Source organism: Podarcis vaucheri (assembly GCF_965113315.1).
Source record: "Podarcis vaucheri genome assembly, chromosome: 17".
Classification (NCBI taxonomy): domain Eukaryota; kingdom Metazoa; phylum Chordata; class Lepidosauria; order Squamata; family Lacertidae; genus Podarcis; species Podarcis vaucheri.
This window is the reverse complement of record NC_138755.1, coordinates 3884071-3898179: the sequence shown is the minus strand read 5'-3', so window position 1 is coordinate 3898179 and position 14109 is coordinate 3884071. Positions and strand designations below refer to the sequence as shown.

General features: G+C 46.6%; 1 protein-coding gene across 1 annotated transcript; it reads left to right on the top strand.

Moving 5' to 3' along the window:
• Positions 1-1509: 1509 nt before the first annotated feature.
• Positions 1510-13656, top strand: HAUS7 (HAUS augmin like complex subunit 7). The gene is made up of 10 exons (XM_082205759.1): positions 1510-1609; positions 2355-2470; positions 4557-4624; positions 7706-7767; positions 9224-9297; positions 10549-10707; positions 11341-11437; positions 11918-12145; positions 12649-12760; positions 13464-13656. The coding sequence occupies exons 1-10, from the start codon at positions 1565-1567 to the stop codon at positions 13535-13537; spliced, it is 1035 nt and encodes a 344-aa protein (XP_082061885.1). The 5' UTR covers positions 1510-1564; the 3' UTR covers positions 13538-13656.
• The last annotated feature ends 453 nt before the right edge of the window (positions 13657-14109 follow it).

Sequence of the window (14109 nt, the reverse complement as noted above, 5' to 3'; positions counted from 1 at the left end):
AACCTGAGTGTCCTGTCACCTGGCTGGTTCCCTTCTCCCCCTCCCCATAAGTCATTTTCAGAAGACAAAAGGTAGTCTCAGTTTCCTGCCCCCTGAGGGGGAATCCAATCACTGTTCTTTTGTTATAGTCCGTGTTGAATCCACTTGTGTTGAATCCACTCGTGTATGCAGTCCGTTGTGTTGTTGATGGTCTTCTGTCTGAGACCATCAGGGTTGGCATAGCAACTGGGCAGGGCTCCTGTGTATGTACTGGCATGTTCAAGGATTATGGTGGCCTGTATCAAACCTTCTCCATTTTGTAGTCCTTCCTTCATGGAGTAAAATAAAAGTGGAACAGTGCAAATCTGATGTATGGTTGCTTTTCTATGAATTTATAACAGAAGCGTAGCGTATGTAGTGTGTGAGTGTGAGTGTGTGTGAAGTTTGTACAAACTGAATGGTGGGGGGGGGGGGGGTTCCTGCTACAATAGGGTGTGAGCCTGTGACCTGGCCAGGAACTAAGTATTTATCATTACAAAAGACTGGCCAGGATTCCCAGGCAATCCAATCAAGTAAGCCGGGTAGCCAATCAAGTAACCTGCCAGACAGGAGATAAAACAACGACAGGAGAAAAACAACATTCAAATATCTGTTTTAGACTGCCTTTTCTGTGATGTAGGTATGATGTTTCTGGGGGGGCAATTTCAAAAGTCTATATAAGACCTTGCATGCCATTGTTCTGGGTTCCTCCTCCCTCCAGCGTGTAAAGATCAGGCTTAGGAGCTGCTTTGCTTCTCAATATTCTCTGGTTGGCCTCTGTTATTTTCTCCTATCAATAGGGAGCCTAAGTTAGGACTCTGTATGGGCTCTTGGATACCCCATTAGGGGGAAAGGGCAGGTTTCCTGCTGGAGGCTGCGAGACTCAAGCTCGCCTTGTGCCAAGTCTGCCACACCAATGGCAGTTTCTTCTCCCTGCGAGTTTTGAGCCCCCTCTCCGGGAGGAACACGGCTTTGGTTGAAATTGCTTGCATGTTTTTAATAGACAGGACCGATTGAAAACATGCAGATTTCAAATCTATTTAAATTCGACCGACGTTTGCTTGTATCGTGCTGTTGCTTTCTACGTTTTGAGCTGTTCTTATATTATCTGTGAGCCGCCTCGAGCGAGTCCCTGTGAGCGAAAAGGCGGAGGGTGAATAAATTCAGAATAAAAACTAGCAGGGAAGCCACAAGGGTTCAGCTACTTTTCTCTGGTGGGGGAGGGTATGTGTATGAATTTCAAAACTGAACCATAAAAAACCACAACGAACAATGAGAGAACATACAACACGACGGAAACAACAGCACAAAACTTCAGTGTTTGTGAGGTGCGGGTGTGTAGGGGATGAGGCGTTCCGGAGGGGCAAACCCATTTTCAGCCTTCCCCCCCCCCGTCCCCGGCTTGGTACAGCTCAGAAAGTTATGATTCCCCTGACGCGGCCGCCCCGCCTCCTCCCCCCGCCCTTGCTTCCAATCAGCTTCGAGGCTCCCCGGTCCGCGGCGAATAGGAGCGGAGCGGAGGCGGCGCCTTGTGCTCGGCGGGAAAATGGCGATGGCTGCTGCTGCTGCTGCGCTTTTCGGGCGCTTGAAGGTATTCCGGGAGCGTCCTCGGGGCAGAGGCCTCGCCAGGCAGAGAGCGAGGCGGCGGCGGCGGCGGCGGCGACCGGAGCCTCCCTCCAAAGTGCGGGGATGGGCCTCCTGGGACGCATTAAGACCCTCAGAACCAGATTAGGGTTTCTGCGAAGAGGCTGAGCAACGCCCAGTGACCGGCCCTCAGCGCAGGGGTCTTGGAGACACAAATAAGCCGGCTGGCTGCAAAACGAGATGGTGACCGTCTCGTGAGCATAGTAGGACACGTGTAAGCCATGCCAGCAAAGGCCTCGAATGCAGACCTTGGGCTGAGGAAATCCTGAAGGATCCTGACATCTTCCTATGCAAGGCTGATGTCTGGGAACTTGTTTGATGCATTACTGCATTTTAATATTTGGTTGGAAGCCGCCCAGAGTGGCTGGGGAAGCCCAGACAGATGGGTGGGGTAGAAATAATAAATTATTATTAGTAGTATATTCTGGCAAACAAGACCTCCTGCCTGCTCTGCTTGGTTGATACAAGACTGACTTTGGTAACATGCACAAGATTCTTTGAACGCTTGCAATCCTGAATGTTTGCTGAGTATTATCACTTGGAGTTTAAAATTGTTTCTTTCTTCAGTGAGTGCATATGAAGGTGGGGAAATGAGCACTGCGCTGCTTAAAGAGAATTGTAGGGTGTTGCAGATTGTGAGTGGAGCATACCTGTGCCTGTACCTGTCCCTGTTTGTTCTTGCCCTCATACAGGAACTGGGCTGCCCTGCACTAGATGGTGTCTACCTGTCAGAGGCTAAAGACATACAGAAGTTGCTATGCGCTCCCTCCCCGCATCGCCTGGACATACTGGAATGGATTTGTGGCAGGTGACAGCCATCACCGTTCAATCCGTATTTCTTTAGTATTTGCCACTCTCTTCCTACTTCTAGACAAATGATTCTCAAACATTTTCTCTGGGCCACACTTTCAGAATAAAAATTTGCTTGCACCACACTAAATTTGTCATTGATAAGAAATGCATTGGCAAACAAAAAGAAACAACTCCTAGCACTAGTTGATTTATATTATAGAACACAACTACTTTATTATATGACCACAGGGCATTCAGAAAATATAAAACAATAATTTTGATTTTATACTACACTGAAATATTTAAATGTTTCTTTGATTGTCCTTGAACCTACCCATCACACTTTGCATTCTCTCCTGACACACCCTATGAGAAGCATTGTGCCAGGACAGCTTCCCTGAGCAATGCTTGGCTCCTAATGGGAGTCTATAGCTTGAAGCAAACACAGCTTTTGTTCTTCATTTACTTATCTAAGACCACTTTTGCAGCTAGGCCAAAGTCCAAGGTCTGACAGCCCAGTACCCCCAAAATGACCACATGGAGAGCAGCAGATAGTGAGGGCAGCTCTGAACAGGTTTGGCACTGGCTGGGCTCACTGGGGCTGATGACTAGTCAGTCATTCTTGTATTTTAAGACCTCTTATAGGTGGAGGACAGACATGTACATGGTTACAGGTCCACCTTTTACTTTTGCTTTAAAATATACAATATTCTCTATTTCTACTATAAAACGGTGTTTAGCATAAGTTAGCAGAATCGTGATAGTACTGTGATTGTGATAGTACCGTGACTTGAGTGAGTTTTAATGCACTATACTATATCATTCTGTACTGTCAACTGTCAGGAGCAGGTCAGCAATAAAACACCTGGTGTTCATAGTCAACTCTTTATTCAAAGAAACCAAAACAGCTCAGGCCTAGTGATCAGAGCCACTCTTCCCAGTAGGTCTTGCCCCACTGCTCTCTGCCTCCTCCCCCAGCAACCTGAACCTCCTCCATCTTGTCTCTTTGCTTTGCCTCTTCCTTCCTCTTTGTGTTCTGGGAGACCAGGGGGAGGAGAGCTGGTCGCAGCAGGAGGGGCAGACCCCCTGGCTTCTTCAGCAGCCTGCCTCCGCTTTGCTTCTTGACCTGCTCTCTGCCACAGCCTCTTCCTGCTCACTAAGCCGTGTTACCTCTTCAGCTCCTGACACCTCCTCCTCCAAGTCTTCTCCCTCCTCTCCCTCCGCCCCTCATCGTCATCCCACCACCAGTCCCCTGGCTCTGAGCCTTCTTCCCCTGGGGGTTCCCAAGCTGGTGCCCCCCACCACTCCTCTGCTTCCAGCCAGTCCATGACATATAGCATATACTATACTTGCCAGGCAACAACTTACCAGCCACAAGCTGCTGTGCAGCACAGTAACAGCCCGCTTTTCTAGGGAAATGGATCTCTGAGCAACCTGGGAATTTTGTGTAGTTGCTCTTGTCCCTTTGCTGTTGACACTTTTTTCCATACTGTGTACCATTCTACTTTCCCTGTCGTTATGATTTTCCACCAACCCCCATCAAATTGCGAGCAGGGACACGCTTACATAGTTTTTTTTGTTATGAAGGCACTTTAGAAAATCATCATTATCGCCTCTGTCAGTACTGAATCTTAGAATCAGAGAATTGTAGAGTTGGAAGGGTCCCTTGAGGGTCATCTAGTCTAACCCTCTGCAATGCAGGAATCTTAACTAAAACGTTCCTGACCGATTGCCATCTAACCTCTGCTTTAAACCCTCTAAGGAAGGAGAGGCCACCACCTTCTGAGGAAGCCTCTTCCACTGCCAAACAGCTCTTACAGCCAGAAAGCTCTTCCTTGTGTTTAGTCAGAATCTCCTCTTTTCTATATAGTTCTGTACTTTTTGCTTTCTCAATCTTAGTAGTAGTGGTAGTTTTTAACTGCCCATCTCTCAATAATTAGAATTAATTTGTTATTAGTAGAGGGCTGGAGTAATTTGTCTGGCTTCTCGGGATCAGCTGCAGATGTATTGCTGAATCCAAATTTGGAGCAGATATGTGTCCCTTCTGCAGCTCATCAACAATGTTGCAGCAAGACTGCACTTTGTTTTGTTCTTCCTTGCAGTGTGTCTCCAGCCCACCGAAAGCAGTTGTCATCTCTTGGAGAATCGCAGTCGGATTTGAAGATAAAAGGTACATATTGTGCTTTTGTTGGAAGGAGAAGCATGTAATAATTGTCAGTCAAAGGGATTTGTTGGAACCTATTGAAATGTGTTTGCCTTTGTGTGTGGGCATGTATGTGTTCAGAGGACCTGCAGGTTACAGGGAGCCTGATGGGGGAAGAGGTGAGGGAGAGTTGCAGTGCATCACTGTGCTTTGTATGCAGGCACAAATTGTATTTGCCTATAATAATTATTATTATTATTTATTATTTGTACCCCGCCCATCTGGCTGAGTTTCCCCAGCCACTCTGGGCGGCTTTCAACAAAGATTAAGAATACATTAAAATATCACACATTAAAAAATTCCCTTCAGATGTCTTCTAAATGTCAGGTAGTTGTTTATCTCTTTGACATCTGATGGGAGGGCATTCCACAGGGCGGGCGCCACTACTGAGAAGACCCTCTGCCTGGTTCCCTATAGCTTTGCTTCTCGCAATGAGGGAACCGCCAGAAGGCCCTCGGTGCTGGACCTCAGCGTCCGGGCAGAACGATGGGGGTGGAGACGCTCCTTCAAGTATACTGGGCCGAGGCCATTTGGGGCTTTAAAGGTCAGCACCAACACTTTGAATTGTGCTCGGAAATGTACTGGGAGCCACCAATGTAGGTCTTTCAAGACCAGTGTTATGTGGTCTTGGCAGCCGCCCCCAGTCACCAGTCTAGCTGCCTATAATCTCCTTGGGTTTTATTCACAGTAGCACTGAGCAGCATGTCCTGTTGTGCCAGCAAAAATTGTTGCACACTAAGGTCAAGGTCAAGCAATGTTGGGTGTGATTGGCAGATGTTATTCCAACCTGTTATTTGCCCCATCTAAATGCATGGCTAATATTTACTCCTCTGCAAGGGGAATAAAGTGATAGCATTTGCGACAGCTATAGAAATGGAAACGAAACCTGCTCCTGATGACCACAGATGGGGGCGAAGCAGCACAGCTCTTCTGTCACTTCTATCCTGGATTCCCACTTGTTTAGCTTGTCCCATAGAACTCCATGGAAACAACTGAAAACCAAGCCAGCCACTGTCTGTATTGCAGACGGAGATGAGAAGCACAACCTCTTCCTGAGCTCTGTTTTTGGTCACACTAGAGTGTAATGGAATGTAGAACTAACTTTATTTACAGATGGCTAGATATATCTGACTAGAACTGGATTCCATCTAGTCTTCTCATTGGATTACAAGGCTAGGAGGAGGATTTCTTAAGCTGCGGGGTTGTGAGTCTTCCTGGGATTTATTACGGCCATTGGCCCGTCACACGACAGTTTCCCACCAACATATATATACTTAAACCTCCAAATTTAAAACAGCCAAAAACTTACAGAAAACAGACAAGAACCAAAGCAAAATAAGGAAAAGACCAATAACATGCATTACAATAAATTTGCAACATAAACATCGCCCTCTGCTCATAAATTAATAAAAGACATCAGTGGTGGTATCACCTAGTTACATCCTAAAACATAGATCATGGTTTAAAAGGGTTATCCGAGCCGCACAGGAGTCCATTTTTCTTCTTTAGGGATAGGACACTGATCAAGAATCTGGCAACCGTGAGTGATCTTAGGGGGTCTTCATCATTTAGTAGATATCTCAGTTTGGCTTCATTCGAATCATCGGCGATTCCCTTTAGATATGGATCAAGAAACTTGCTCCCGGCCGATGAGTGAAAAGGGGTTGTGAGTCCTGGAACAGTACACCCCCCAGAACTCTTAACAAGCAAAAGGAAGGTCTTGCTTAATGCTGTGTTTTATGTACCAGTTAAACATACCTTCTAGGTAGGACAGAGGAAATGGCTTGGTACTGAGTTGATTCTTTAATTTACCTAGATTAGTATTGTCTTCACTGACTGGCTGTGACTCCCCAGAGTTTCAGACTGTGAAAATTGCCAGCTTTGCCTGGAGATGCTGGGGACTGAGACCTTCTACGTCTTTAGCTGTAAATCAGAATGCACTAATCTGACAATCAATATGCACTTCTGCTTAGGAAGATGTACAAATTAGAAATTTGTGTGAAGTGATTTTAGTTAACTGAAATCAGTTGCTCTCTCCCTTGCAGATTTCTAAATCAGCCTACCTTCTCTCTCTCTTTTTCACTCACTCACACCAAAGTAAGCAAATATAAAGCAAAATGATGGAAGGATGATAGTTCCCTTGTCCTTTTATGTATATATATATATTTAAAAAATACTATTTCACTGCCACTCAGCACCATCAAATCAATACTTGTGGGCAAGCCTGCAGCCCACTGCAAATGCATAGCAGATCAGCTGCTGCAAGGCTGAAAGCTGAGCTTTCATATCATCTAGAAATGCTTGGGCCTCCTTTCAGAGACTGCCTTTTCTCTCCTAGTCTCAAACTTCATGACATGGTGGAAGATTCAGCCCCATCATTGACCTCTGCCCTTCCCACTTTTATTTCCACCAGGTTCATTTCTGGTATCTGAGCCTAACAGGGAGATAAAATGAGTTCTGGTGATAGACTATGGGGAAGTAAACCCACAGATGTGGGGAGCATCCAGGTCTCTTAACCGTCTCCTGCTGCTCTAAAATCCACCACCAGCACCACCTGCTTCCTCTCTGATTGAACAGATGCTTCTGCCCCTGTTGCCTATAGCATGAACCTCGGAACAGTCAGCCAAAGGAGGACCACCATTTTCTCCACAGGAAGCAAAGGATTCATGGATCAACTAGCATAGTCCTGCAAGCATGCTGAAATGGGGTTTGAATGTAGACTATGTGGTGAAGCAGTTGCAGGAATGATTCTTGGAGACTTCAGTCTCTGGTATCTCCCATCAGCTCCAGATGTGTGAAAGGAAAACCAGAGTAGGAATGCCATGTTAGATTGGCCAATGGTCTGACCTGCGCAAAGGGGCTTCAGGGTGCCAAACGTGCTTCACAAGCTGCATTGTGGATGGGACTTTGGAGCATATTACTGCTAGGGAAGTTGATGGTTTTTATAAAAAAATAAAACAGGCGCTCCAGACCATATTTAAATTTAGGGGAAAGACATTCATATGAGTGGCTCAAGCTATTTACCTAAAACTTCTTCTGTCCTGACAGCAATGGCAAACTTGGGATATCACCTGATGCTCTGTCGAGCCAATGACTTGGATCTCATTGAGGTAAGCACTGGGGGAATTTCTGCAAAATGAGACTGTCTCTTCATAGACATCTTATTCCATTTCTTAACTGTTCCCTCAGGTTCCCCTCCCCTTTTTAAATTTTAAACTGCTGCAGCTTGATTTGAGACTCCTGCAGCTTGATTTGCTTGCACTGAACATGGTGAACAGTTGTTCCCCTTCCTGAAATCATTTTAAACTACTTTTGAAAGTTCAAGTTCCAGTATGAAAAAAGACTAAGGGGATAACATATCCACTTCATCCTTTTCCTCCTGGCTTTCCTTTCCTAGAGCCTTTGAAATGTGTCTTGTTTTCAGTGACCCTCTGTATACAAGTTGCTGAACATGGGGAACACATGGTTGTGGGGGTGCCCTGCCCATGGCAGCCTCTGGAGGCCTCTAACAGGCAACAGTTTGGTGCAATGCTGGAGTAGAATAATAAGATGGTAGAGCTGGATGAGACTCCAAGGGTCCTCTAGTCCAGGGATAGGCAACCTAAGGCCCGTGGGCCGGATGTCGCCCAATCGCCTTCTCAATCCAGCCAGCAGACGGTCCGGGAATCAGTGTGTTTTTACATGAGTAGAATGTGTCCTTTTATTTAAAATGCATCTCTGGGTTATTTGTGGGGCATAGGAATTCATTCATTATTTCCCCCCAAAATATAATCCAGCCCACTACATGGTCTGAGGGATGGTGGACCAGCCCACGGCTGGAAAAGGTTGCTGACCCCTGCTCTAGTCCAACGCCCTGCAATGCAGGAATCTCAACTAAAGCATCCATGGCAGATGGCCAGCCAACCTCTGCTTAAAAACCTCCCGTGAAAGAGAGCCCACCACCTTCCGAGGGAGTCCATTCCACGCAGACCCTCTGCCTGACCCAGCAGGGCTAGTCTCCAAGTTGTAGCACCTATGCTGAATGCCATGCTACAATAGATGGGTACTCCTACTTCCTTTCTCAAAAACCATCTTCCTGTTAAAGGTAAAGGTCCCCTGACAGTTAAGTCCAGTCACAGACAACTCTGGGGTTGCAGTGCTCATCTTGCCTTACTGGCTGAGGGAGCCAGCGTACAGCTTCCAGGTCGTGTGGCCAGCATGACTAAGCCGCCTCTGGCGAACCAGAGCAACGCACAGAAACGCCGTTTACCTTCCCGCTGAAGCAGTACCTATTTATCTACTTGCACTTTTTGGTGTGCTTTTGAACTGCTAGGTTGGCAGGAGCAGGGACTGAGCAACGGGAGCTCACCCTGTCGCGGGGATTCAAACCGCCGGCCTTCTGATCGGCAAGCCCAAGAGGCTCAGTGGTTTAGACCACAGCACCACCTGCATCCCTGGTCCTGTTAACACAGCCCAAATGACCCCTACTTTTTGTGTTGTATCAATTGCAGTTTTTGTTGTCGTTAATGCTGCCACCCCACCCCCAATAACTGGAGACCTATGTGTTTGTGTGTTGTATTTTTACAGGGAAAGGTCTCTGCGCAGGAGCAGCTCCACTTCCTGGAACAACTAGTGGCTGTGATTCCTGCTCAAGCACTCAGGTGAGAGAGGTTTTTCAAGCACAAAGAGGATTGGAATCTCCCTTGCCTGATGAATCTGATAACTGTTATGCTAGCGGGATCTATTGGATTGATAGCCTTTGTGGGGTATTTAGCTTTACTGTCAATCTTGCTGAGCAGGATTGAATTAGTTGGCAAAGGGTATAGAGTTCTGTGCCTGATAAGATGCCAGCAGATTCTGAAACTTGGATTAAATTAGCACATCACAAGTGTGTCCTTGGCAAGTTAGTCCTGGATATTTTGTGGTCAAAGTTCCAACTGCTGTGGGTATTTTGTTTTGTTTAAATAGTGGACCAGAGAATGAGGAATTAAATATTTGAGGCAGAGTTGTAGATGGACGAGAGCTGGGGGACTATGGTGAGAATCCTGGACATATCATACATACTGGCAACCCAGCAACAGCCCCTCTCCCTGATTCCTAAGGCCTTCAGCACACCACACTTCTACCAGTCTTTCCCTGTAACCAGGAGGACTAGAAGCATTTCTAGTGCTTGGCTGTAAACCCCCAGGGATGCCTTTTGTCAGGCTTCATAAGCAAGGGAGACAAAGAGACCACTCCACAGTGCACAGGAATCAATTTTGAGCTGAATAGGGCTGCAGGGGGAAGTGACCTGCTTTATATGGCACCATAGGGTAGGAGGAGAATAGATGAAGGTAAGGATTTGATGTCTTGAGTGGTGTGGTAAGATTATTTCGCAAATTATTAGCTCTAGGGGAGGAAGTTTTTGTGGCCTAAAGCAGAGCTCAGATGCCAGCACTGAACAGGTTGCTTCAGATTGTAAACTTTTAAGCAGTTCCTCTGAAGAAGCTGGATCAGGTTCCCCTAAAATGTGTTGTGAGCCAGTTTTAGGGTCTAACACGCTTTGAGGCCACTTTCTTCCCTTTGTTTCCTGTGTTTGTGCCTCCCCCTTCCTGCCTCAGTATCACGAAGCTGCCCTATTTTGAGCTAAGCACTGGCTGTGGTTTGTGCCATTCAGCCTCTACTAGCCTCCTCCAGAATTCATGGGAGGTCCAGGTACCAAGATGGAGCTCTGAGCCTGTTCTTCCTTTTATTATACCAAAGCAGCATATCCTTCCAATAATATGGTTAAACCACAGCTTTCTTGATTTCTTTGCTCCACTGTTCACCTAAGCAGAGCTCGGAATAGACCAGCCTGATTGATGCCTGATAAGCTGGGATGTGCTGCCATTGTCACCTGTCTGTAGTTCTTACCCCTCCCCTTCCTCTTCCAGCGCAGTGGAATCTTTCCAAGAGATAGGTAGGAAGAATGAGGCATTTATCAAGCAGGTTTTCACCAGCCCTTACCTGCAGAGTGTGTTGAACCCAGAGTGCCATCCCTGGCCTTCGGACATCAAGGGCCTCTTGTTGAGAGAAGATGTGCTGCAGGAAAGGTGAGCTGCTCGGTTTCTGTGCCAATGCCTGCATGCGGAAAAGAGCCCACAAGTTCTTACACTGTGTTTCTAAAGCTAGAATGAGACTAGAGGCCAAACCAGAGAAACACTTGGTTAGTACAGTGGTGCCTCGCAAGACGAAATTAATTTGTTCCGCAAGTTTTTTCGTCTAGCGAATTTTTCGTCTTGCGAAGCACGGTGTCAGGAAAGTTTTGGAAAAGCTTCAAAAATCACCAAAAACCTCAAAAAAGGCTACCACACCGCATTCTATGAGTTGCTCCTCAAATTCAAGTCGCAACTGTATTAACGGTGTTAAGAAAAAGGAAACAAACTTGCAAAAAACGCAATACGTTTTCGTCTTGCGGAGCAAGCCCATAGGGAAATTCGTCTTGCGAAGCAGCTCAAAAACCGCAAAACCCTTTCGTCTAGCGAGTTTTTCGTCTTGCGAGGCATTCGTCTTGCGGGGCACCACTGTATAAGCCTGTAGTGGGGATGGAGCCCCCATGAGATGAACTCCCAGGCCTCATGGATCCCCCCATCTCCTTCATTCCCTATTGCCATATCTCCCCTTTGGACACCAGTGGTGGAATCAGGGAGTTGTGATGCCCAACCTCCCTTCCTGTGTCTATCAAGGTCCCTTCTGTCTGTGACTTCTCATGAGGAAACCCTGCTAGAGGCATCGAAGGAGCTGGAAGAGGTGGTGGCAGCTCTACAAGATCTCAGAAAAGAGGTAAGAAGCCTGCAGACTGGTCTGGGTGTCTTCCAGGGATCAGGGTTGAGTGAAGAAGGGGTTGCTGCTTACCCAGTCACCCGGAACAGCTGGCCCAGCTGTAAGGTGCATCAGTGCTGTCCGTGGCCCCCTATGTTCTGATGGTTCATGGTGGGATGTTGGGAGACGGGCCTTATAGTCTGAAATTCTCTGATTATTTAGATTTTGCTAAGGATATGCTCACTAAGTGCTGAGCCTGCATATTGAACAATGACCATAAAGAAGGCAGGAGAGTTGCTGTCCCCTTCTCATCCCACCACCTGTGTTTCCCTTGGTCCTTGCACTCGCATCTGAACTAAGGCTCTTTTGGGGAAAGGCTTAACAGTGCTGGGGTTTTTGCCCTGCAGTGAAGGAAGGTGGGGCATAATATTATTTGTACCCTACCCATCTGACTGTCTTTCCCCAGCTCCCTCTAACCGTCACAAACCTCTGCCTTTTCAGTGTTCCTTCCTGCATGGGGATCCGGCTGGTGCAGATGCAGCCTCTGTCCAGGCCACAGCTCTGCAGACCCTCAGACTGATGGCTTCCGATTTCAGCCAGCTGCTTGTGGCCTTCAGCCAGGTGTATGAGCGCCAGCTGCAGCAGCATTGTGAGCGCCCGGCTCCTGTGCTGAGCTGCCTTGGCCCCCTTGTCCAAGAGGTCCACCTTGGCCTGCAACTCTGTGTGCAGGTGAGACTGGAGGTGGGTGGCGGGTGGCAAGGAAGGAGCTCAAGGGTGAGCAGTCAGGTGCCCATAATATAGGGAAGCAGTTTTTAGTTCTCAAATGATGCCCAATGGCTCCGATATTTAGAGAAAGGAGTGGGGTAGTAATAATACAAATAGCTAAAGCATGTCACAATTCATTTCCTAGCAATCACCCCGCTGTTTCCCCAGGGCTTTTGTACCTTTCCTAGGTCTGGTGTCTTAGACCTGTATCTAAGTTGTCCCACTTCAGCCTGCAGGTAGGGGCTCACGTAATGGACTGCTTTCTGCGTGAAATTAACCCTAGATGAGTATGTGAGTTAGAAGGCTGGTTAGATGATGTTGGGGCAGGTCTTTCCTCCACCCCAACTCACCTGAAATCCTGGAATCTGAAACACAATATTAGACTGTTACTGGTTATTAGGACACCAGGCTAGTGAGATGATGCAGCTGATCAGGCTCTTTGGTTTCATCAATGCTCCTACCTCCAGGAGTTGCAGGCTTTGCTCCAGGTTAAAGAAACTTCAGAGTGCATCGTGAACTCCGTGAAAGAGAAGGAGCAGGGGAAGAGGTTTTGGAGCGGCAGTGCCAAAGCCACACTGTGTGAGTACTGTGCCCAAGAGGAGATGGTTTATTGGTGCATATCATTATTACTATTATACAGATATATAGACTGCTTCACAGCATAAAGCCACTGAAGAGGTGTACACAGTAAAAACAGAATAAAATGCAGAAACTCAAGCTCTCTAGGAACCATGAAGTGGATCCAACAAGTTCTTAATGTGCCTGCATGCTTGGTTGTCCCTGCCGCCCTTGGCACAGAGCCTTGCCTATATAGCATTCCAGTCTTCTCCTGCAGGTTGGAATGGCTCCCAACTGCAGTGCTAATAGAGAAACTCCACTGCTGCTTAAATCCAAGGAGAGGTCACAGTGTGGAGATGTGTTTTGTGACTGGGATGCTTTCTGAGCTCACGTTCCTTCCATTCTAGTCTAATCCTGTGAAAAAAGATCTAACTCTTTCAGGAAGTTTGCATTTTGGGGGAGCTAAAAATCTACCTTTAGAGCTACAAGGAAGAAGGCTCCAGGTGCACAGTGTACTGGCCAGGTAGTGGCATCCAGCAGTTGGGTCAGTCAGTTCCTTTATGCCCCTTCTAAGCATAGCCTAGCAGTTTCCATAGCAGCAGAGGAACAACAAGAAGCGAGAGGCGGTCTGGCTCAAAAGGGAAAGGGAAAAAAGCCAATGACTTCAGGACCCCAGTGCCTTTTGTAGTCACTACCATAACTAGCCAGTGTTTTACTTTTCCAGCTTCTAAACTTGAAGAGTTGCAACAGAAGTACAAGGCTATCCATGCAGCACTCAAGAAGTGCCAACAACCCTGAGTTCTAGTTGTCTGCAAATTGTAGGATATTATGGAGGAAAAGACTTGCCTTTTGCTTTCCTAAATTTAAATATATTTTTCTGTATATATTCTTTTGTGAGAATAAAGAGCATGTTTGTACTTTTGTCCTTATTTCATTGGGATGAGGGAACACTTTTTCTCCATGGTCTTCTGGACTGTTGTTCAGGTGCAGTTTAGATTTCTGTAATACTTTTTTTTTTTTTAACAGCCCAAGTTGAAACTCTCATCTTAGCTACTGGCTTTCCAACATTTTTCTGGTTTTTAGTTTAACTCCTATTGAGATGAATGAGCAACTCTCATCTGCTGCCCCTGCATCTTCTTGTTATCAAAAGGACAATAGGTTTAGTTTCCACTTCTGTCATTTAAGCACCGTGTTAGCTCCCTCTTTGTGACTTCTTTAGTCATTAGCTTTTGCCTGTCACCTAGTTGGTTGATCTGGCCTTGGTGTGTTGGAAAGAATTAAATTCATCTCTAAATCATGTTGGACAGCCTTGTTCACAACTTCATAAATCAATAAGCCAGAGTTCCCGATTATGTCTGAACAGGAGAACT